At 46.1% G+C, this 22451-nt stretch overlaps 1 protein-coding gene and 1 non-coding gene across 14 annotated transcripts in view; both read left to right on the top strand.

The window, feature by feature from the left end:
• The window catches only part of LOC132493387 (forkhead-associated domain-containing protein 1-like), a 127453-nt gene that overhangs the window by 90610 nt on the left and 14392 nt on the right, over positions 1-22451 (top strand). For 8 of the 13 annotated variants that reach the window (XM_060103867.1, XM_060103871.1, XM_060103863.1 and 5 more), the window contains 3 exons: positions 8374-8481; positions 12332-12484; positions 13338-13533. The exons of 1 other annotated variant lie outside the window; for it this stretch is intronic. In XM_060103867.1, coding sequence (XP_059959850.1) covers positions 8374-8481; positions 12332-12484; positions 13338-13533 — 457 coding nt within the window. The remainder of the gene's footprint in view (positions 1-8373; positions 8482-12331; positions 12485-13337; positions 13534-22451) is intronic. 4 more of the 13 variants (XM_060103873.1, XM_060103872.1, XM_060103870.1 and 1 more) reach the window with 1 other exon arrangement.
• Positions 20807-20913, top strand: LOC132494544 (U6 spliceosomal RNA). The gene has a single exon (XR_009533121.1). It is a non-coding gene; the product is annotated as a U6 spliceosomal RNA (small nuclear RNA).

Genomic DNA, 22451 nt, shown 5'->3' with positions numbered 1-22451 from the left:
CTTTCGGAATCCTAGCTGTGTGCTGCCTCCATCTTTAAAACAAAGCAACATGACCTTCAGTGCTTTCTGGAGGTTGGTTTCTGTTTGTGTGCATTATCATACTTAGGCTGTGATATATTTGACATCCTAAATTTTCATGGAGTTTATTTCCCACTCTTTGACATCTGTGTATCTTACTGACACAACTTGAGTACTTCCTACTTTTTCTCATGTCCAATCACCATAAACTCATCAATACAGTGGACTACCATAATGCTTTTGTGATATCCAGATGACTAATCTCCCTATGGACTATAATATTATAGACATCGGGAGACTTGGCATAGCACTCAAGTAAGACAGAGTTTGAGTGTACTTCTGTCTCTGTCAGATAGAAGTCAACTGCTCCATTACCTTTGCTGTTTGATGTGGAGACAACTATTCACCAGATGAATAGCTGTGTATCAGGAGTTAGAGATGTTTTGATTTGTTCCAGGAAAAAAAGGCCCATAAAATCCAGCAGCTTTGATTAGAATTAGTACCTCATTATCTTATGATAATCAACAATCATTGTCCATGACTTATTTGCCTTTTTTACAGGCCAAACAGATTATTTAAATGGGGCAGGTGATGGAGATTCCCATCTGCATGGTTATTTTAGTCTCTGCCAATTCCCCAGATATGTGCTATTGCTATTTTTTGGTATTGTTTTCATGTAGGGACAGTTCCAGGAGCTTCCACTTGGCCCTTCCTATGTATTTTTTTCCAGTTGTGGCAAAATATGCATGACATAAAAGTGACCATCTTAACCATGTTTAGGTGTACCATTTAGTGGCATTAAGTACATTCACGTTGTTGTGCAACCATCATTACCATTCATCTCCAGGACTTTTTTCATCTTCCCAAACTGAAACTCTGTACCCATTAAACAACACCTCTCCATTCATCACTGCACCCAGACCCTGGCAATCACCATTCTATTATCTGTCTATAAAATTTGACTACTCTAGTACCTCATATGACTGGAATCACAGTATTTGTGTTTTCGGTTCTGGCTTATTTCATTTAGCATAATGTCTTCAAAGTTCATCCGTATCGTAGTGTGTGTCAGAATTTTTTACCTTTTTAGGGTCATTAATATTCCATTGTATGTATATACTACATTTTGTTTATCCATTCCTCTGTTGATGGACATTTAGGTTGTTTCCATCTTTTGGCTAATGTGAATAATGCTGCTAAGAACGTGAAATTACAAACATCTGTTCAAGTCCCTGCTTTTAATTCCTTTGGATATATACTCTGAAGTAGAATAGCTAGATCGTATGGTAATTCTGTTTAATTTTTTGAGGAACTGCAATGGAGAAGGGTTCAGATTTCTACACATCCATGCCAATACTTGTTATTTATTATTGTTTTTAATAATAGCTATCCTAATGGATGTCAGGCAGTAGCCGTTCTTAATAGCACTGACCTTGGTTGAGAGTTCTGTCATTTTCCAAGTATGTGTACTCCAAAAATACATTCAGATATGGGGAAATATAGTGTAGCTCACTGCACAGGATTTCTAGTGAGGTGAACTTGTGTCAAAATTCCAATTATCACATGGCTTCCATAAGCCCTATTATGACCTGAAGACCACAGTGATGTTTTGGAACCTCAGGTGTGTAAATTTATCTTAATAATCTCTGAAAAATTCTGAGTTTTCCACTTTTCTTTCTAAACATTCCCCCTGGAAAATTGTAAACCCCTTTGAGGTAGACCTGGAGGAAAAATAATCACACTCTATACTTTTGACAGTGTTGCAGCAAAGTTCCTGAAGCTATTGTAGCCACCTGATCTCTGGTTTAGGTCTGGGCGAGGCTGTAATTTTCATTCCTGGAAAATCAATGCAGGTTTCTGCTCATTGTGCTTGAATTTTATTTTCATTTATACAGTTTAAGCCTGCTCATCAATGTAATTCCCAGTGTAAATGTGATTAATCTGTTACTGCTGGAAATCATTTTGGGTGAAAATAGTGCCACTCTGCCCTGCTGACCTTTATGATAATTGCACTCACCTTGTTTCTCACATTAAATGCTACCACTTAACCTCTGCTACTCTGTAACCCCATATTCCTGTTAAAAGCACGGGGGCCATTTCATTGGTGCTATCCCGCATTGTCATCTTTAGCCCACAGAAGACAGATGCCACAGAGGTTTTCAAGGATGCTTGTATTTCTCTCATCAAAGAATGTCTTAATGTCTTGAAGAAGAATGTTATCGGTGACCTCTGTGGGGCCATAAATGTGGGATAGTTGAGTGGGTTTTACATAATTAATCCACTCCAACATTCTCATTTTAAGTACATGGATTCCTTTGTCTACATTCTGTCAGATAAATTATGGCATCTTGCCCTCTTTGAATGTTGCTGACTATTGAATCTATGTTTCAGTCAGCCAAACAAGCCAACGATTAGAGCCAATTCCATCAGCTAGAGCTAATACTTTGAATCTCAGGTATGTTCTTTATAATAAATTCAACCCCTTCCAACTTTATATTCCATCTTTCTCAGTCTAGCACTTATAAAACATATGCCAGGGCTTCCCTGGTGGTGCAGTGGTTGAGAGTCCACCTGCTGATACAGGGGATATGGGTTCTTGCCCCGGTCCAGGAGGATCCCACATGCCGTGGAGCGGCTGGGCCCGTGAGCCATGGCCGCTGAGCCTGCGTGTCCGGAGCCTGTGCTCCGCAACGGGAGAGGCCACAGCAGTGAGAGGCCCGCGTACCACAAAAAAAACAAACAAAAAACCCCCCAAAAAACATATGACACACACACATTCTACAGATTTCTGCTGATACACATTGGCAGGATATAGCATTTCTTTTGATGTATATGCTAACTCCTACCAGGGTGGACATTATACTTGCCTCCTGGGGCCTGCTGGAATCTGACTGTAGTTATTAGGATGCAATAAGTGCTGATGTGGGTGGGTCTTGAGAAAAGTAGAAATTTCCTTGAAAACTAACCTATTTAGATGAGGTCTTTAGAGATATGTTAAGTAAGGGAAGGTTAGTTTCCTCAAATGGGGAGGAAGAAGGATGGCTTCCTTTGGTGAGGAAACCACAGGAAGATTTGGGTTAAAAATTTTCATATGAATCTGCGTTTGCCTACCTGCACTTATCCTAAATACTCAATATATCCTTATCTTAATACCCAGCTCTTCCTGATCAATGTCCTGATATTAATCTGTGAGGCTTAGCACAGATGTACGTTGAACTTGCATTTTAATTCTGCAACCCACACTTTTAGATTTGAAACTTGATCCTCAGCCATGTCTGCTGTGTGGCTCTAAGACATGAGAAAATTTTAAGGCCTTCACTGTGGCTCTCTGTGTCTTCCCATGCCTCGATCTGAGAGTTTAAACACCTAACACCTTTTAACATTAAGTGTAAACATTTTCATTTTGTAAGCTCTCTGGTGCTATAAGAAGCAGCTAATGGTCCCCGTGGTGCTTGTAGTTATTACTGCTGTAATAGACAAAATCAGCTGCCGCTTGAGATGTAAAAGTATTGTCTTCAACTGGCAATATGTTCAAAGCAAATATTGCTGGTAATTTATTTATTGCTTCCACTACTCGGAAGAAGCACTTGTCTTTGCATTGGCAATTCTTAATGGCAACTACTACATTCAAGCTCAAAACCTTATTCCAGAGTCCCATCTTGAGCATCTTTTTCCTGGGATTACTCATGCAGGACAGGAAATCTGCTTCAGGAAGTTTAGAAAGTAGATTTTAATAAAAGGAGCTTGTTTCAAAAGTTATAAAAGCTGGAGTCAAATGAAATAGGAAGGCAACCTAGAGTTTGGAAAGACTGAATCCCCTAAGCAGAACTGGAATGAATGTAGAGACTGCTGGTGGGTGCTGGGAACATGGAGGGAGAAGCCCTTGAGCAGGAATTGGACGCATGAGGGAGACGAAGCCTCAGTTGTATGTACAACTCAAAGAAAGAGGGCATTCTGGGTTCTCCCCTATCCCCTTCTTCCAAACTCTCACCAGTCCTTCCTTTACTCAAAATTAATTGGAAGCTAGTTGTCAGTGAATCCTGGGAAACCGAGTTTTCAGGAGTCAGTCCTCTAAAATAAAAATCAGAGCTGGAAAAAGAGAAATAGTCTTTAAAAATTATTCACACAAATATGCCATCCCTTTACAATAACTTCTCACATTCCAGTTCACTTGTTCAAGTACCCCACCACTATGATAGTGCTTTGATGCAAGTCTGTTTACTCCCTTGCTTTCTCCTGATACTGCCTTTGTATCTCTCCTTACTCTCTTACATTCCAATGTCCATTATCTAATAGTGTGTTTGTCCCTAGCCCTGTTCCAGTGTCTTTTAATTATGCTGGATCAACCCAAACCATTGCTTTCTCTTTTCTTGATCTCCAGCTTTCAAAGTCTTCCCAAGTAAAGTGTATAATAGTTTAGATTGTTTCCTTTATAAATTCATGATCACTAACCTAAAAGGTCCTTTAATATTGCCCTTTAATTCTGCTACATTAATCTGGACCCATCATTTCCCACTCTTTACACTTTGTTCTCTCTTTCTGCACTCTTCTTTGTTTTTTTAAAAAAAATCTTTCTTGGAGTATAATTGCGTTACAAAGTTGTGTTAGTTTCTGCTGTATAACAAAGTGATTCAGCTATTGCACTATTCTTTTTTTTTTTTTTTTTCTTTTTTTTTGCGGTATGTGGGCCTCTCACTGTTGTGGCCTCTCCCGTTGCGGAGCACAGGCTCCGGATGCGCAGGCCCAGCGGCCATGGCTCACGGGCCCAGCCGCTCCGCGGCATATGGGATCCTCCCAGACCGGGGCACGAACCCGTATCCCCTGCATCGGCAGGCGGACTCTTAACCACTGCGCCACCAGGGAGGCCCTGCACTATTCTTAAATGGCATGTCCCCACCATTTGCTATAATATCAGGAGATAATCTCTTTTAATTCACAGAAAAGAAAAGAAAAAACATTAGGAGAACTTTCCTGTTAATTAACATAATAGAGTTACTACATCTGCTGCCATCTTTATCTCCTTTGGTAATAGAACAGAAGCTCTATTCCTACTAAACCCAATTCCCTTACTCCTGATTTGGATTGCATCACCTTGCACTCTCTAAGGATCCTTATTTTGTTCAATACCTTCTCTAATCTGGATCTTTTCCACTATCTTTCTTAAACATTCTAAAATCTTCCAAATTGGGAAAAATAATAAAGAAGAGTAAAGCAAAAAAGAAAAAACCAAACTCACCTTTCTCCACCTGACTTCTATTACTAATTACCACACTCTCTTCTTGAAAGGCACAGTTTTTAAAATAATTCTTGAAAATGTTTTCCTATATCTTGGCAATTGTGAATAATGCTTCAATGAACATGAGAGTCCAATCTTTTTGAGATCCTGATTTCAGTTCTCTTATACATATATATATATATATATATACACACACACACACACATATATATACATATATATATACATATATCCATTCAGAAGTGGGATTGCTAAATCATATGATAGTTCTATTTTTAATTTTTCGAGAAGCCTCCATACTGTTTTCCATAGTGACTGTATACCATTTTGTATTCCCACCAACAGTGTACAAGAGATCCGATTTCTCCATATTCTCCCCAGTACTTGTTACCTTTGTATTTTTGAAACTAAGCATCTTTTTTTTTTTTTTTTTTTGCGGTACGCGGGCCTCTCACTGTTGTGGCCTCTCCCGTTGCAGAGCACAGGCTCCGGACGCGCAGGCTCAGCGGCCATGGCTCACGGGCCCAGCTGCTCTGCGGCATATGGGATCTTCCCAGACCGGGGCACGAACCCGCGTCCCCTGCATTGGTAGGCGGACTCTCAACCACTGCACCACCAGGGAAGCCCTGCATTCTTAACTTCCCAGGAGGCACTAGTAGTTGATAATCCTGCCCTTCTCCTTGACAGTGCAGTGAGCTTCAAACACCTTAACTTCACTGACCCCCTCCAGAGTTATAAGCCTTTGCTGTCATTTTCTAAACTCCTCTTGATAGTTAAAACCCCACAAGACATTATTAGTGTTTTGCTATAGTCAGTATCATATCCACACATCACCCTTACTGTTGCTTGTCTTTTCTGCATCTCTGATCACCCACCTGTGTTCATTTTTCTTGTGTCTGAAGAATACCCTTTAATGTTTTCCCTCATTGTGGCTCTGCTGATGACAAATTCTCAGATGTGCCTGTGTGTCTGTCTGGAGATGTATATTTAACCTTCATTCTTAAAACACATTTGACTGCGTATTGAATTCTACAAGGGCAACTCTTTTCTTTCAGCACATTAGATACAGCATTAGATATGTCACTATTGTCTTGTGGCTCCTATTATTTCTATTTAGAAGTCATCTGTAAGCCTAACTGTTGTACCTTTGCATAATCTGTCTTTTTCTCCGGTTGCTTTTAAGATTGTCTTTTCCCTTGATTTCCAGCAGGTTTATTATGGTTTATCTAGGTGTGGATCCAGTTCTATTTACCTCGTACAGAGTTCGTAGGGGCTTCTTGAATCTCTGGCTTGGTGTTTTGCCTTAGTTCAGGCGCTTGGGCTCTGTACCACACAGGCAGTGGGGAGCTACTAAGCCTCCTGAACAAGTGACTGATGCAATGACATTCGTGGACAGTAATTAGGGTGAAAATGATAGTTACAATTTGTCCTGTACTAGGCGTTACCCTGAACTTTTCACCTCTTAATCTTTACAACAGCGCTGTGATCTAGAAATCATCCTCTCCATTTTACAGATGAGAAAGTCAAGGCTACTAGTTACTAGTAAAGTAACTAGCCCAATGGCACAGTCAGTTTTGTCTGACTCCAGGTTCATCTGACTTCAGTTACCCTGGCATAGCAAACAGCCACATGCTACTGTTTACACTGAAATTAATGAAAATTAACTAAAATTTTAATTCAGTTCCTCCGCCACTCCAGCCCCATTTCGAGTGCTCGATCCCCAGATGTGGCTGGTGGCTGCCGCATTAGACAACACAGCCTCGCTCAGAGTACCTGTACCGTTGCAGAAAGTTCTGTTGGACAGAGCTGCCTTATAGCAGGGTAACTCTCACAGTACCGTTAAGATTGCACTGGAAGAAACTAAACTCGAGGCGAGGAGGCCAGTTGTCACAGTCCAGCTTGCATTTGAGAGGGTTGGAGGACAGGCGTGAGACCCCCGAGTGTGAGAGAGGGAGCAGGGCGGCTGCTGAAGGTGACTCTGAGGCTTGGGGACAGGAACGGGGGCTGTTCATGCAGAACACTAAAAGGGGCAGAGTCCAAAGCTGGACTTGGCTTTTGCAGCATATGAAACAGGCTGCTGAAATAGAAGTCAGAGCATGTTTAGACCTGGGAGAAAACTAAGGCCCAGAGAGGTTAGATGACTTTTCCAGGGTAACGGAGCTGGGTAGAGGCTCTTCCACTGGACCACACTACTCAGAAGAAAGCTCTTAAGGGCTCTTCTGGGTCTTTTATTACATCCCTGTGATCCCCCTCTTCAGATCCCTAAAAACACAGCCTGTGAATTTGTTTCAGCACAAAAACTTTCCATTTATTTACGAGTGTTTGCCTCATTTCCTGTTAGTGCCAGGGCCCAGGGCTCAGCAGGTGCATCCAAGAATTGAGCAGCTGCGAGGCCTACACTGGCCAGCCAAGGGTAGCGTGGAGCACGCCCAAGCTTACCGTGTGTTGACTGTTACCTAAGCAAGGGGGGAAAAGTAGGCAAGCTTCTCCACTTTAAATGCCTTCGTTTGTAGGCTGCAATTCTTAATAGACATTGCTTTAGCAAGCCTCCAGAGAGGTTACCACCAGTGAGTGTGCTCAAAGTGGTAACGACAAACAGTTATGATAATAAACCCAATCATAACATTTCCAAGTACCCATCACGAGTTATTAGAACGAGACTGTATGGCGGACATTCCCGTCCACCTTTCATAGGTTACAACAGTACTTAACACACTCACAGAGCCCTTAAGCACTATTCCAAACATTGAATGCCCACAATAACTCTATGCAGTGATACTAGTATCATCATCCCCATTGGACAGATGAGGACACTGAGTCACGGAGCAGTGAAATAACTTTCCCAGTGTCGTACGGCTTGTTAGGGACCGAGCTGGGATGGGAGTGTGCGGTAGAACATAGTTGAGCCCTGGGTGCAGAGCTCGGCCCTTTCCCGTAGGGGGCAACTCCCTGTGAGTTTGCCTCCACCCTTTGCATGCCTGTGACCCCTGCTGCTGGGCTGCAGCTGTCCCTACCCCTCAGGGACTCCCCCACTGCCATTAGCACCCCCCGAGAAGAGTTTCCCCAGAGGGCATGATGATCACATTAGCAGCAAGCCCATGCTTTCATCATCCTTTCAGGTGGAAGAGAAGCTTCGGGAGGATTCCAGAAGGAAATTGCTTCAGCTGAAAGAAATGAGGAACAGAGCAAACCTCATTAAAGCCAATTTGGAAAGGGCAGTAGGTCAGGTAGGCGTGCTGCAGAGCCCCTTCACGGGCCCGTGCTCTCCACGGAATCCCGCACCCAAGCGGCCGGCCGGGATGAATGAGGAGGAAGACAGCCTGGCTTAGTTCACCCGCTTATCTCAGGGGCAGGGCTTTGTGCGGCTTCCGCGTCCCCATGGATTTCACTAAAGAGGCTTTTCCTTCTGGGAAGCTGCCCACTCCAGTGTTTGCTGTTGCCTGAGACCCTGACCAAGCAGCCAGTCCCAGCTCAAGGCCCACCCCAGTGAACCAGCTGTGCAGTTCCCTCTTGGGAAGGGTTTGAGCTCTTGACCCCGGTGGTGTTTCTAGCACTTTCTCCTTCACATTTTTTGTCCTGACATTTAGAGCGATCTTTCTTCCTCTGGGCCCCCAAACAGATGCTACAGTCAGTGTCCCCAGGGAAATGCCACATTTCTGTTTGTTTGTTTGTTTTGTTTGGCCGAACCGCGTGGCTTGCAGGACTTTAGTTCCCCGACCAGGCATGGAACCCGTGCCCCCTGCAGTGGCTGCGTGGACTCTTAACCACTGGAGCGCCAGGGAAGTCCTGTCACTTTTCCTAATAAAGTAAAACCCAGAATACCACAGCTTATGCCAGGTGGAGGTGGGCAGGGTGGGGAGAGGGCCATTTCCCAGGGCTCTGACCCAAGATGGCCCAGTGGCCCTTCCTCTGACACGTGGCACAGACATGAGGGCCAGAACATGCAAACGAGCCTCCACCAAAGGCTAAGGGAGAGCAAACGAGAACCCAAGATGGGGCACTGGCCCTCCAGAACACAGCCCACCGAGGGCAGCCCATCTTGGACCCCCTCCACGAGGCATCCTCTCCTGGCAGCCACAGCTCCAGGGGGACCAAGAACGTTTTGCGTGTATGTGTTTGTGCTTTTCTTTTTCTGGGAGAGTGAGTCCACCTCGTCACTCATTGGATGCTCAAAAGGATCTGTAAACCACCAAAAAAGGTTAAGAACCACGATCCTCAAAGGAGCCCTCCGTCCCACCCAGCCCAGCTCCCAAAGCCCTTGCGTTTGGTAGCATCCAAGCCTGAACCATCAGTGTGACCGGAATTTGTCCCACGCGCTGAACTTCAGAGGCACCCACAAGTTAAATGACGATGCTGACCCTCAGGCAGGTTTGAAAGCCTCTTCAACCAACTTCCACACCATCACCCCCGGTGTCCTTTCTCCTGCAGGGTGCCGACCCCTTAGCAAGGCAGAGAGCCCGCCAGCCTGGGCTTCCCTCCGTGCACCTGGGCTACCCCTCACCTTGCTGGCACTCTGCACCCACGGCGAACACCCGCCTTGAGGGCATGATCTGCGCCACTTGCCGAGCGCCTGGTCATGGCTCTGGCCAGGGGTCATCCAGGAAGACCCTCAGAGACACTGAGATTCCTCCAGGTCTAGACTCGAGAGAGAAAGGACGAACAAGGCTTCTCTGCACTGCCTGGGCCTTCCTGCTTCACCCCCTTGTCTCCACAGCCCGCTCCCGGCCTGAGGTCCTGCCCTTCCCCAGGCCAGTGACCACAGGACTCAGCCCACCGTCCAGCAGGACCTGTCCCTCCCCACCCCCACCCCCCACCCAGCAGTCCTGTAGGGCGCCTCTGGTGATAACACGGGCCATTGCCCACAGGGCCCTCTACATAACCTCTTCCTCGTGCGAGCTAGGACCCTCCCTTGGCCATGAAACCAGCAGACGACCCAGAGTCCCTCCAATCACCCGGCTGGCTTCCGGCAGGATGACTGCAGAGGTGTCCTTAGGAGAGTCACAATTCCTGTACTTGGCTTCCCAGAGCTCCCTGGTGTGCAGCAGACTCCTGTGTCTTAGGACCTGTTCACGTTCTCATTGATTCTGTGGCCCTTGTGGTCCTTCAGGGCTCTGTTGTAGAGCCTTTCATGACCACATTTTGCCAGTGAGCCAAAAACCCAGGCCAAGGGCCATCACGTTGGGAAATTTCCAGAGAAACTTGGGCTTCTTTGCCATTCAAGTCTCATGAGCCTGGGGCATCTTGAACTCGTCATTCTAGAAGCCCTGATTTAATTTAACTGCATTGTTTCATCATCCGTAATATGAAGACACCAGCATCAGGGAGGCACTCAGTAAAAACTGGCTGAACTGAAGGAGAGGACTTTGAACATCTGACTTGACAGGTGTTTCTGTTCTAAGCATTCGATGAACGTTTATTGAGTGCCTGCTGTGTGCCAGGCGCTGCACCAGGCTCCGGGGACCTGGAGAGGAATACAGGAGACGTCGTCTTCAGGACACAAGGTCTAAGGCACAAAACGGCAGCAGGCAGCTCCTCCTTCTCTCCCCAGGAGCCCTTGCTGATGACACGAGTTACCCGGGCTGACAGCCTCAATGTTTATCTCACAGCCTGGTGCCAACGTAGCAATTACGGAAGAGCGCTCCTGGCCCTGGACTTCCCACTGGATAATTGTCAGCAAGTGGCTCTTCCGAGAGCCCGAGACGTGTGTGTGCTGACCGTGTGCGTCGGCTAGGTTAGGCGGGCACACCTGAAAAGTCATTAAAACCTGCTGTCCCCCTCTCTTGTGTGGGCACTGCCCCTTCCTGTGAGGGGTGAAGGTGTTAATTACCCATAATGACCACTAAAGGCGTGCAGAGCCTTCTCACCGATTTCTCCCAGACCCAGCGATGGAGGTGCCTCCCCCAGCCTTGCAGCTGCAGCTGCGCCACTCACCTCATCCCCTTCCCTTTCTTTGTGCTGCAGCTGGAGCTTTTCAGAGGTCAGGTCCTCAAGGCCACCTGCGGACGCGTGAAACCATTCCAGGACAAACCCGTCTCCAATCAGCACGCTCGTCTCCCTTCCCCACTTTCTCTTTCAGGGACCCGGGGCTCCAGACACTGGGAGCATATGTTCCTGTTTTTTGTTGGTGGCACATAATTTTCACACTGTTGCTACACCATAAAGATTTGTTTTGATTTTCTGGAATTTCCTGGCTTTTCAAGTAAAAGCCAGTTAAACTCCCTTGTAGTGTTTCTGTGAAAATCAAATTAAACCACCCAGGACTGTGTCTGGTCGGCAGACCCACACGGTGAACCTCCGTTAGCCCCGCGAGGAAAGGGGCGGCCTCAGCATGGACGGTGCGTCCTCGCTCGCTCGTTCCTCCTGAAGTGGCAGATGGCAGTGAGGGTGGGCCTCTGGCTGTAACGATGCCTTATTATCCTTCCGTTTATCCTCTCCAACCCTGGGTGTCAGCGCGCGGGTCACAAGATCACACCACGGGCTTCTCTCGGACGACCTCCTTTTTAGGAGCCCAAAGCATCAGGCTCAGCGTGATGAATCCCTTCCAGAATGCAGAAGAATCTAGAACACACTCGTGGCCACATGACAGGCCTTTGGCTCTTAAAACACCATCTCTGATCCTGGGAAACATGCCCCGGTGACAGAGCCAATATCCACCCTCCAGAGCCATCCCCAAAACACGCCAGGACCTCCCTCCTCCGAGCTTAAGCTGAAGCCCTCCAGGCCCCCTCCCCCCAGAAACACCCTGCATTTTAATTTATTTATTTATTTATTTTTGCTGGGTTGAGTCTTCGTTTCTGTGCAAGGGCTTTCTCCAGTTGCGGCGAGCAGGGGCCACCCTTCATCGCGGTGCACGGGCCTCTCACTATCGCGGCCTCTCTTGTTGCGGAGCACAGGCTCCAGACGCGCAGGCTCAGTAGTTGTGGCTCACAGGCCCAGTTGCTCCGCGGCATGTGGGATCTTTCCCGACCAGGGCTTGAACCCGCATCCCCTGCATCGGCAGGCAGACTCCCAACCACCGCGCCACCAGGGAAGCCCCACCCTGCATTTTAAATCTTTTTTTTTTCTTTTTCTCACCAGTTACTAGAAAAGAGCACCAGGGTCACAGAGGACAATAGCAACGTTTGGCAGCAAAAGCGGGCCCTGCAGAAGGAGACCCAGCTCAGCAGCTGCAAAGAGGAGGAAATCACCCAGAACATCAAGAAGCTGAAGACATCCTTAGAGAGTTGCCAGGTGCCCCCTTCTCCATTCCTCAAATGTCCCCTGTGTCTCATTTTTGTGCTCCTTGTTCAGGAAATTGTCCAGCTCTGCTTTTAGTCCACCTTTTCTCTTGTTGGAGAAATCTGTTTGAGATCAGAAAACAAAGGACCTCCAGAAATGCCTCCCAGGTGAACTTGGTGTGGCCAAGGAGAAGCTGCCCGACACACTCCAAGTACTGCCTTTGGGAGGCCCCAGACCCCGGGGGAAAAAAAACAGCCCCGTGTTATTTCCAGAGAAACCAAAGAAACATTCTGCTCTTTATTTGCAGTCTTCTTTTCTGTCCCAGCAGTGGAAGGCTGCTCTTACCCTTATTGGACCAGAGGGTCTGGCAGAGCCCCCACTTCATGGCCCCCACGCAGGGATCCAGCTTATCACATCAGGCAGCTGCTTCTGCTTTCTCTGGAAATATGCAGCTACTATTTGGGGAGTCTGGGCAAATGTTGGCTTGTCAGCACTCTTTCAAATCAGGAAACCGCACTTTATGACCAGCTTGTGTGTTGATCTCAGCAGGAATTCTGTAACCAAATTTGCTTCTCCTTTCAGCCAAATCGTCCTTGGCAATTTGGCTTTGGAATTGCCTATACCTAAACAAAGGGTCTATTTGTCCATCCAGAGTCCCAATTAGTGTGCACGTGAAATAAAAGCTGCCTCCTTCCTTCCGCCCCCCAAAAAAAGGGAAGTAGAACTGGGCCGTCACAGGGCGGCCAACATACGGCTCTGCCTGCTTCACGGGCCCGTCAAGAACACTGCTCTGTGTGGGTCACAACCGTCAGGTGGTATTTCTGGCGATGGTGCCCGGGCTCCTCACGACCTCATCTCTTTCCAGGCATGCATGACAATGTCTTGCTCTAGCAATGACCTGAAGAAGGAGGTCGACCTCCTACAGCACCTGCAGGTGAGCCCACCTGTCTCAGGGCTCCAGAAGGTGGCACTGGACATCTTGCGCCTGTCACTGTCCTGGCTGGAGGAAACGGAGCATCTCCTCCACGAGGTGGGGATCCAGTTCTCCAGCTCCGACAAAGGTGATTGAAACTCTTTTCTCACATAGTTACATGACTGAAATATTGCGTTGAATCTGATCACGATGGGACATCTGTTGAGGGAGGCTTCTTAGGTATGTGGCCAAGTGTTCCCTTCTCCAGACTTCACTTTGCTTCACCACTTGAGAAGCAGTGTTTCTGGAAAAAAGTACACAAGTGAGACGTGATTACTGGAGAAAAATGAGACGTGACAGTGGCAAAAGGAAAAATCGAAATTATGCTAAATCTTCTCTCTCAGAAGTAACCACATATATACATATATAGAGTAGAGACGTTTTTTAGAGCAGTTTTATGTTCATGGCAAAATTGAGAGGATGATACAGAGATTTCCCAGGTACCCCCTGTCCCCACTCATACACAGCCTCCCCCATTTATCAGCATCAGCACCAGAGAGGTACAGTTGTCAGGACTGATGAACCTACATTGACACACCCTAATCACCCAAAGTCCATGGTTTATATTAGGGTTCACTCTTTTTCATTTTAATTTTATTGGAGTGTAGTTGATTTACAGTGCTGTGTAGGGGTCACTCTTGGTGTTGTACATCCTATGGGTTTGGACTTGGACAAATGTGTGATGACATGTATCCACCATTATAATATCATACAGAATCGTTTCACTGCCCTGGCCTTTCTCGCCTTCTGAGATGGCCCACGCTCTGTCTGTGGAGTGTGTTTCTCTCTAAATAAGTCCATGTCTTACCTATCACTTTGTCTCTCACTGAATTCTTTCTGCGATGAGACATCAACAACCTGAGCTTCATTAAGTCCTGAGACCAGCAGGTCCACCAATAATGAGGCCCACCCCGGGGAGGACCCAGAGGCCCTGTAAATCACGATGCTCCACCGGGAAGATGGTCCAGTCCTGAAGGTGCCTTTGATCCCAAATCTACTGCCCTAAGCAGAAGCCAGGGAGCACAGCGGGGGATGTGGTTCAGATCAGGCCATCTCTGAGCAGATTGGTGGATTCTGTGCACAAAGCCCTGGTATTAGGTCAACTCGATTTATGAGTTTCACTTCTCAGGTCACTCTGTAACTACACAGTAACAGAAAGTACGCAGAATTCATTAAAAGCCACCTGTGGAGTCCATAGAGGGGAAGTGGGGTGGGTGAAGTTACAGATCAGGGACGTGGTAATAAAGCAAAATGATGATAACCCATAAACCCAAATATCTAGAAACTGATATTCTAGAAATTGAGGAAAGTAAAGCTACAAGTTTAACAAAATAAAAAGAAGCAAAGGAGAAGCCAACTTCAAAGCCAGCCTATGCAATTCCTCCATGGCAGCGCATGTTTGTCTGATTGAAGCCTGGCCCTGCTGTTCTTCAGTGCCTTCCTATTAGTGCCTTAAGTAATCAACATCTCCAGTAATCCCTCTGCAGTGTTCAGGAATTCAACTCGTCATGGGGAAACCTGTGGTTTGAGGACTTAAGTTTTTAAGATAACGTCTTTTCTTTTCAAAACTGGACATTTTTATTCCAAATTAAAGAACCTATCCCCCCCCCTCAAAAAAAGAATAGTTTCACTGCTCTGAACATCCTCTGTGCTCCCTCCCAGCCCCCCCGCAGCCCCTGGCAACCACAGATCTTTTTACCATCACCATAGTTTTTGCCTTTTCCAGGATATCATGTAGTTGGAATCATACAACTTTTCAGATTAGTTTCTTTTATTTAGTAATATGCATTTTCATTTCCTCCAAGTCTTTTCTTGGCTTGATAGCTCTTTTTTTCTTTTTAAGTGCCCAGTAATATTCCATTATCCATTCACCTACTGAAGGACATCCTGGTGGCTTCCAAGTTTTGGCAGTTATGAATAAAGCTGCCATAAACGTCCACATGCAGGGTTTTCTGTGGACATGTTTTCAACTTCTTTGAGTAAATACCAAGGGCGCGGTTGCTGAATCATGTGGTTAGAGTACATTTAGGGTTTTTTTTTAATTAATTTATTTTATTTTATTTATTTTTGGCTGCGTTGGGTCTTCATTGCTGCGCACGGGCTTTCTCTAGTTACGGCAAGCGGGGGCTACTCTTCCTTGTGGTGCACGGGCTTCTCATTGCAGTGGCTTCTCTTGTTGCATTGCATGGGCTCTAGGTGCGAAGGCTTCAGTAGTTGTGGCACACGGGCTCAGTAGTTGTGGCTCACGGGCTCTAGAGCACAGGCTCAGTAGTTGTGGCACACAGGCTTAGTTGCTCCGTGGCATGTGGGATCTTCCCAGACCAGGGCTTGGACCTGTGTCCCTTGCATTGGCGGGCGGATTCTTAACCACTAGGCCACCAGGGAAGTCCGTAGAGTACGTTTAGTTTTTAAGAAAACCACAAAACTCTTTTCCAAAGTGGCTGTTTTGCGTTCCCGCCAACAATGAATGAGAGTTCCTGTTGCTTCACATGCACGCTAGCGTTTGGTATCGTCACTACTATCATATTTTGTGTGGAACTTCCAGGGCATTTTCCCATGGAAAGAGCTGTGTGATTCTAGGCAAGTTACTTCCCCTCTCTGTGCCTGTTTCTTTACCTGTAAAATGGGGATAATAGGGAATACTCACCCCTTAGGATTTTTGTGAGGATTAAAATGCATTGATACATGTAAAGTACTTAAAATAGTACCTGGCATAAAATAGGCACTACCTATACACGTGTATTGATTTTTTAACTTTACAAAAGAATAATGTCATATTATACCCAAATTCCTTTAGTTTCATTCCTAACAGTACATCTGGAGCACCCTTCCATGTCAATACACACAGATCTACATCATCGCTGTCACTGATGGCAAGGAACCCCATTCTGAAGGGTGTACCGTAATTTATTTAGCCAGTCCTCTATAATGGGCATTTAAGTTGCTTCCAGTTTTTCACACTTAATAGATGAGGCTGACATAAATATTATTCACACATACCTGTTCGTCTTATCTTTATCATCCTAGATGTGGAAGGATATGAACCACTTTCATTCAACAAAGATTTATCGCAGGCCTCCTAGATACCAGGCACAGTGCAGGTTGGAAACATAATGGGGTCAGAAACAGGTAGAATTCAGGTTATGGGGTATATGGATGTTGGCTGTAAAATTCCTCCCTCTTCACTGTACATTTGAAATCTTTCATTATAAAATATTGGGGAACTAACAGGCACTCTCCCTGCGCTTGTAGATCTTAGGGTCTCAGGGAGGAATAGGGTGGGGCATTAACTGAAAAATCACTCACATGTAAAACTTTAATCATGACAGTTGCTTTGAAGGAGAAGTGCAGGGCTCTGACCTGGTCAGGGACGGCAGGGCAACTGCAGGGTGCATAGGAGTTATTTGCCAAAGAGGGGAGGGGAGGGCATTCTGGGTGGAGGGAGCAGCAGGAAGCATGGAGAACTCACGGGGCTAAAAGAAAAGGAGGCGGAAGGCAGGGACTGGTGAAGGAGGTCCACAGGGGCTGTATCATGGTGTGGCCGGGGGCTTGCAGAGCCCTGGTAAGAAGCTCTGCTTTAACCTGAGAGCAGAGAGAAGCCCACGAAAGGTTTTAAGTAAGGAACTGATGGAACAGGCTTGCATTTGGAGACAGTCATCTTGGCCACGAGTGGAAAACGTACAGGAAGGTGGCCAGCACAGAACCCTGGGAGAGCAGTTAGGAGGCTGTCACAAGACACGATGGTGGCCCTCACTGTGGCAATGGAGGGGACGGAGCAAGAGAGAAGATTCCAGGGGATTTTAAGAGATGAATCAGAAGGCCTCAGTGATGGAGTTAGATATGGCTAGAAGGCAAGTGATGGAGAGAAAGGGGGCTACAGATCTCCAGGTTTCTGGCTTGTGTTAAAAGTACAGATGTGGTTCCTTCACTAAAATCCAGAGTAAGGAATGCCACAGGAGGACCAGGTTTGAGAGGGAAGATGAGTGTGAGGTGCCTGTAGACATCCAAAGTGAGGTGCCAAGGACGCAGCTGTCACCCTGGATATCCAACCGTATCAGTGATGTGGCCCCGGAACCCAGAAGAACATGTGCCACATAGCGGGTGCTTAGTCAGATGGGATGGATGGACGGGTGGATGGATGGATGGTGATTAAAGCCATATGGGTGAATGGTATCACTAGGAAGAAAATATTGAATGAGAAGGGAGAGCCCAGGGCCACACCAACATTTATCCTTGATACTACTTGCCAAAGCGCTCTCCAGAGAGGCTGCGCAAATTTGACATCCTTACAATAATGAATGAGAATAGAGGAGTGATTTTCAACTCTGGTGATTAAGCAACCCCAGCCAGGATATCTCTAAGGTAATCTAGAAGGTGGTGTGAATTTCTTTTAAACGTGTTTAAAAAGAAAGGCAAGGCTTCTCTGGTGGCACAGTGGTTGGGAGTCTGCCTGCTAATGCATGGGACACGGGTTCGAGCCCTGGTCTGGGAGGATCCCACATGCCGCGGAGCAGCTAGGCCCGTGAGCCACAACTACTGAGCCTGCGCGTCTGGAGCCTGTGCTCCGCAACGAGAGGCCGCGATAGTGAGAGGCCTGCGCACCGCGATGAAGAGTGGCCCCTGCTTGCCGCAACTAGAGAAAGCCCTCTCACAGAAACAAAGACCCAAGACAGCCAAAAAAATAAATAAATAAACAAATGTGGGGTTTAAGAAAAAAAAAGTATTTAAAAAAAAAAGGCAAAATCAAGATTAACTTTTCTGTAAGTGCCTGCCCCTCACAGATAGCATAGAGAACAGGGGCGCTGCATTTCTCCCGGCAACCCAACCCCTCCCCAACCCCTGTATTACTGTCGTTGTAATCATGGCAGAGTCTGAGTGTGCATGAAACCAAGAGAGATGTGGCCCACAGTTCTAGCTGTTCTTCAAAATCAGAACTAAAACAAGGAAAGACCATGATCTCTATCCTAGTAATAGCGGGGCCAAGCAATGTGTGCACTGTCCCCTCCCCAGGCTTCAGGAGTCACTGAAGCCTCTGTCTCTAAATCTAGTCATACATTCCCGTAAAGAAACATGGGTTGCGAAATTAAGCCATCAGGGGCTTCCCTGGTGGCGCAGTGGTTGAGAGTCCGCCTGCCGATGCAGGGGACACGGGTTTGTGCCCCGGTCCGGGAAGATCCCACATGCCGTGGAGCAGCTGGGCCCGTGAGCCATGGCCGCTGAGCCTGTGCATCCGGAGCCTGTGCTCCGCAATGAGAGAGGCCACAACAGTGAGAGGCCCATGTACCGCAAAAAAAAAAAAAAAAAAAAAAAGAAGCTGGCTCAAAAACTTTTTATGTGTTAGTCCACCATGATAAGTGATTCAAGGTACTTCCCATTACTGAGGCCAGCAGGGGATCCCCCAGTCACTCATCACCATACACAAACAGTCCTAAGAGCCTTCTGTGTTCACAGTTCCTAAGAGGAGGGTAGGAACGATGGTTTGTTTAACTCCTCCTGGGTACTTGTCACTGTGTTAGTTGTTTTACATGTACTGTGTACTTTCATCTTCCAACAGCCCAATGAGCCAGGTACTATTGTCGTCTTTATTTTGCAAGTAAGGAAACTGAGTATCAATAACATTAAGAAACTTGCTCAAAGTCACACAGCTGGTACATGGTAGGGTCAGGACTCAAACTGAGGTCGTTGTGATCCTAGCACTTGTGTTTTTTCTGTGACCCCACATGCCCTCTGAAGATCCAGAGGGGTACCAGGTACATGCCCAGTTCCTAGAGGACAGGTTCTGTCGTTAACTTGAACAGAGACAAACCTGAGAGTTTCATTCCCTGGAGTGAAGGGTGTCTGATGCGCACCGCGGGCCTCGCCCCAGCAAAGCCCCATTTGCATTAGAGCGAATAAGTCTGAGTTCAGGCTTTGGAGACCAGCTACTAAGGTGTGACTATCAAGTGTGCGCTTACTCACTGTGTGAGCAGGTCTCGACTTCTGTGTGCCTCTGTTTACTTGGTTATAAAATGGGGTTAAGATCTCACCAGGTAGTTGTGAGAATTAAACGACGTGGTACCCAAATCATAGGGTCACACATAAGCCTTAGGAAACGGTAGCTGCCATCCGCATCAGCCTTGAATACTTGTTGATTGAATGTGAACTAAATGTGGATGGCAAGCAGATGGGTATGCGCACAGGTAGGGCAGCTTGATTTACTCACGCCGAGGTGCCTTTACCTGTGACCCCTGCCGCATCTCTATTTGACAGCTAGTCAGATTTTCTTAGCCGTGAGCACTCAGTTCTCTTCCCAGGCCTTCTTCCTCGGCTCTTGACAATGGGCTGCATTTCCTAGCTGCCGAGTGGTAAAGCTGGGACTCCATCCAGGTCCCTCTGACCTCAAAGCCCCTGCTCTGAACCACCATACTACCTGCCTTTTAAAATATTGTCCTAAGGGATAAAACGCACGTAACGAGCTAGGTCTGTAAAATCCTGAAATAAATCCCTCAGGGAAATCCAGGTTGAGTAACTATGGTTGGATCATGTCATGAGCAGCCCAGGAGATTGGGGTCACTACTAAAGGTCTGATTGGTTAAGATATCACCTAACACCTGTCAGAATGGCCGTCACCAAAAAGAACACAAATAACAAGTGTTGGCGAGGATATGGAGAAAAGGGAACCCTTGTACACTGTTGGTGGAAATGTAAATTGGTGTGGCCACTACGGAAAACAGTTTGAAGGTTTCTCAAAACACTAAAAATAGAACTACCACATGATCCAGCAATTCCACTCCTGGGTATTTATTCCCCTAAAATGGAAAACACTAATTCAAAAAGATACATGCACCCCAATGTTCATAGCAGCATTATTTACGATAGCCAAGACATGAAAGCAACCTAAGTGCCCATCAACAGATGAGTGGATAAAGAAGATGCAGTAGGGAATTCCCTGGCGGTCCAGTGGATAGGAGTTGACGCTTTCACTGCTACGGCCCAGGTTCAGTCCCTGGTTGGGGAACTAAGATCCCACAAGCTGCATGGTGTGGCCCCCCCCAAAAAATAGATGTGATATATATATATATGGATATATATATATATATGCAGTGGAATACTACTCAGCCATAAAAAAGAATGCAATTTTGCCATTTGCAGCAACATGGATGGACTTGGAGTGTACTATGCTTAGTGAAATAAGTCATACAGAGAAAGATAAATACTGTATGATACCACTTTTATGTGGAATCTAAAAAATAAAACTAGTGAATATAACAAAAAAAAGAAATAGACTCACAGATATAGAAAACAAACTAGTGGTTACCAGTGGGGAGCGGGAAAGGGGGAGGGACAAGTTAGAGGTAGGGAAATAAGAGGAACAAACTTCTGTGCTCACTTCAGCAGCACATATACTAAAATCGGAACAATACAGAGAAGATTAACATGGCCCCTGTGCAAGGATGACACGGAAATTCATGAAGCGTTCCACCCTTTTGTGACCGGAATGGGAAGGAAATTCAAAAAAGAGGGGATATATGAATACATAGAGCTGATTCACGTTGCTGTACAGTAGAAACTAACACAATATCGTAAAGCAGCTATACTCCAATTTAAAAAAAAGAGGTACAAACTACTATGTATAAAATAAATAAGCTACAATGATATATTTTACAGCACAGGGAATATAGCCAATATATATTTTTTTAATTTCAGTTTTTCCTAATTTTTTTTTTTTTTTTTTTTTTTTTTTGTGTTATGCGGGCCTCTCACTGTTGTGGCCTCCCCCGTTGCGGAGCACAGGCTCCGGACGCGCAGGCTCCGGACGCGCAGGCTCAGCGGCCATGGCTCATGGGCCCAGCCGCTCCGCGGCATATGGGATCCTCCCAGACCGGGGCACAAACCCGTATCCCCTGCATCGGCAGGCGGACTCTCAACCACTTGCGCCACCAGGGAGGCCCCCTAATTTTTTTAAAATTATTTTCTTTTTTTTTTTTAAACCCCACATTTGTTTATTTATTTATTTTTTTGGCTGTCTTGGGTCTTCGTTTCTGTGCGAGGGCTTTCTCTAGTTGTGGCAAGCGGGGACCACTCCTCATTGTGGTGCGCTGGCCTCTCACTATCGCGGCCTCTCTCATTGCGGAGCACAGGCTCCAGACGCGCAGGCTCAGTAGTTGTGGCTCACAGGCCTAGTCGCTCCGCGGCATTTGGGATCCTCCCAGACCAGGGCCCGAACCCGTGTCCCCTGCATTAGCAGGCAGACTCTCAACCACTGCGCCACCAGGGAAGCCCATAGCCAATATTTTATAATAACTATAAATGGAATATAACCTTTAAAAATTGTGAATCACTATGTTGTACACCTGAAACATACAATATTTTACATTGACTATATCTCAATTAAAAAATAAAAAAGCTGTGACCTAAAAAAAAAAAAAATCTGATTGGTGAAGGATTACTGTGTGGTCCCACTGGAAGACAGGAAACATCTAAGGAGGACCTTAAAAGTTAGCTCCCCTCTCGTCCTGCCTGGTTTCTCAGCTTCTTTTGATAAGGGAAAGAAAGGACTTTTTACATTTATCTTTGCAAGCTCAGTTGATTGTGTCTATTTCTGCAAGACTTTGTTGCAAATAAAAGGATTCCCTGCATATGTAGAAAATCGCTCTTTCTCAGATATCCAAGATACGCAGTATTTTTATGTGAAAAAAAAGAAAGTTGTAATACAATATGCACAGTGTTCTCCCCTTTTTTTTCTTTTTTTTTTTCAAATGCCAATATCCGACCACAGGAGAAATCTGGAGGAAAAGACATAAAAGTGTTGAGAGTATTATCCCAGCATGATGAGACTGCGTGAGCCTTGACTTTCACTCATTCGTTCAACAACTATTTATTGCAGCCCTACTGTGTGCCGGCCACTGAGGATACAGTGGGGGGACACTTTCCACTTTATGGGTTTCTGACCTGTTTGGATTTGTGTAACAGGCATGTGTAACCTTTGTATCCAGAACTATAATCAAGAATTGCTTCTTCTCCCAA

The sequence above is a fragment of the Mesoplodon densirostris genome, chromosome 7 (genome assembly GCF_025265405.1).
Source record: "Mesoplodon densirostris isolate mMesDen1 chromosome 7, mMesDen1 primary haplotype, whole genome shotgun sequence".
NCBI lineage: Eukaryota > Metazoa > Chordata > Mammalia > Artiodactyla > Ziphiidae > Mesoplodon > Mesoplodon densirostris.
Note: the sequence above shows the minus strand (reverse complement) of the source record. Positions and strands in the feature narration are given on the sequence as shown.